Source organism: Echinops telfairi, unplaced genomic scaffold (genome assembly GCF_000313985.2).
Source record: "Echinops telfairi isolate 266 unplaced genomic scaffold, ASM31398v2 ScPeMD7_1;HRSCAF=3_0, whole genome shotgun sequence".
NCBI lineage: Eukaryota > Metazoa > Chordata > Mammalia > Afrosoricida > Tenrecidae > Echinops > Echinops telfairi.
In genome coordinates, this window is record NW_022103896.1 from 42,328,690 (window position 1) to 42,329,807 (window position 1,118).

General features: G+C 43.7%; 1 protein-coding gene across 1 annotated transcript in view; it reads right to left on the reverse strand.

The window, feature by feature from the left end:
• The window catches only part of SDC2 (syndecan 2), a 129,119-nt gene that overhangs the window by 7,200 nt on the left and 120,801 nt on the right, over nucleotides 1-1,118 (reverse strand). The window contains exon 4 of the mRNA XM_045287291.1: nucleotides 1,102-1,115. Coding sequence (XP_045143226.1) covers nucleotides 1,102-1,115 — 14 coding nt within the window. The remainder of the gene's footprint in view (nucleotides 1-1,101; nucleotides 1,116-1,118) is intronic.

A 1,118-nucleotide genomic window follows, 5' to 3' on the forward strand; every position in this document is an offset into this window, starting at 1 on the left:
GCATTCTAACTTCCATAGCTTATTTATGAGCGGAAGGTCAGCTAATGGCAGTAGTATGCTAACAAGCCCCAAATCATGAGTCTTGTATTTTTCATTAACTGACAGCTTTGCTGTTCTAAGGCCAAAAGACCCATTCCTAGTAAATCAGCTCTCAACTATGAACTTGGGCAAAGGGACCTCAAACACATAAAAAGACCAGAACCCACTGCCCTCGGGTGATCCCACCTCAGAGCACCCTACAGCACCACGTACAAGAGCCTCATAGAGTTGCCAAGATGACAAATCTTTCCAGAAGCTGACTGCCGCATCTTTCTCCCTCAGAGTGGTTCCTGGGTTCAAACTGCCAACGAAGTACCTTAACCACTGAGCCAGGAGGGCTCCTCCAGAGCCAACCGGATCACCGTTACCATGGAAAAAATTCAAGGTTCCTGTACTACTGATGGTAGATGTGGAAAACTGAAAAAACAGAGATTAGTTCCGGCTCAAGCCATAACTTGAAATCGCCTTCTTCCATACCTGTGGAGTAGTTAAGAGTTCCCAATAACTACAGTTAAAACCTCCATTATGAAATGAAAACAAATGTTCTTGGCCTAAGCTAGAAAACCAAGAAGGTTCGGCTTCTTAAATGGATTGTAATTTCTATAAGAAGGAACACCATGTGAATGATAATTGTACATAAAGTCTAGCAGGGTAAAAGTAGTAGGTAGGTAAATTATTCCAAATGATGATAAAGAATATAAGAGTCATTTACAATAATATAATGAAAAGACCATTTGCCCATCCACAATTTCAATATAGAACCTCTTAAAAGGGAGATCTTAGACCACGGAAGCAGAAAGAAAATCAAACTCATTGCCATAGAGTCTACTGGGACTCATAGCAACCCTAGACGATGGGGTGGACCTGCCCCTGTGGGTTTGCAAGACTGTCACTCTTTACCCGTAGTAGAAAGCTTCAGTTTGCTCCCAAGGACCAGCTGGTGGTATCAAACTGCTGACCCTGAGGTTAGCAGCCCGAGAGCAGTCACCACGGCACTAGGTCTCCCTCCAAGCTGAAACACGTCTATAATCATCTGAGACTGTGATTCAAGAGAAAGCTCACCTGTGTCTGGGCAGGCA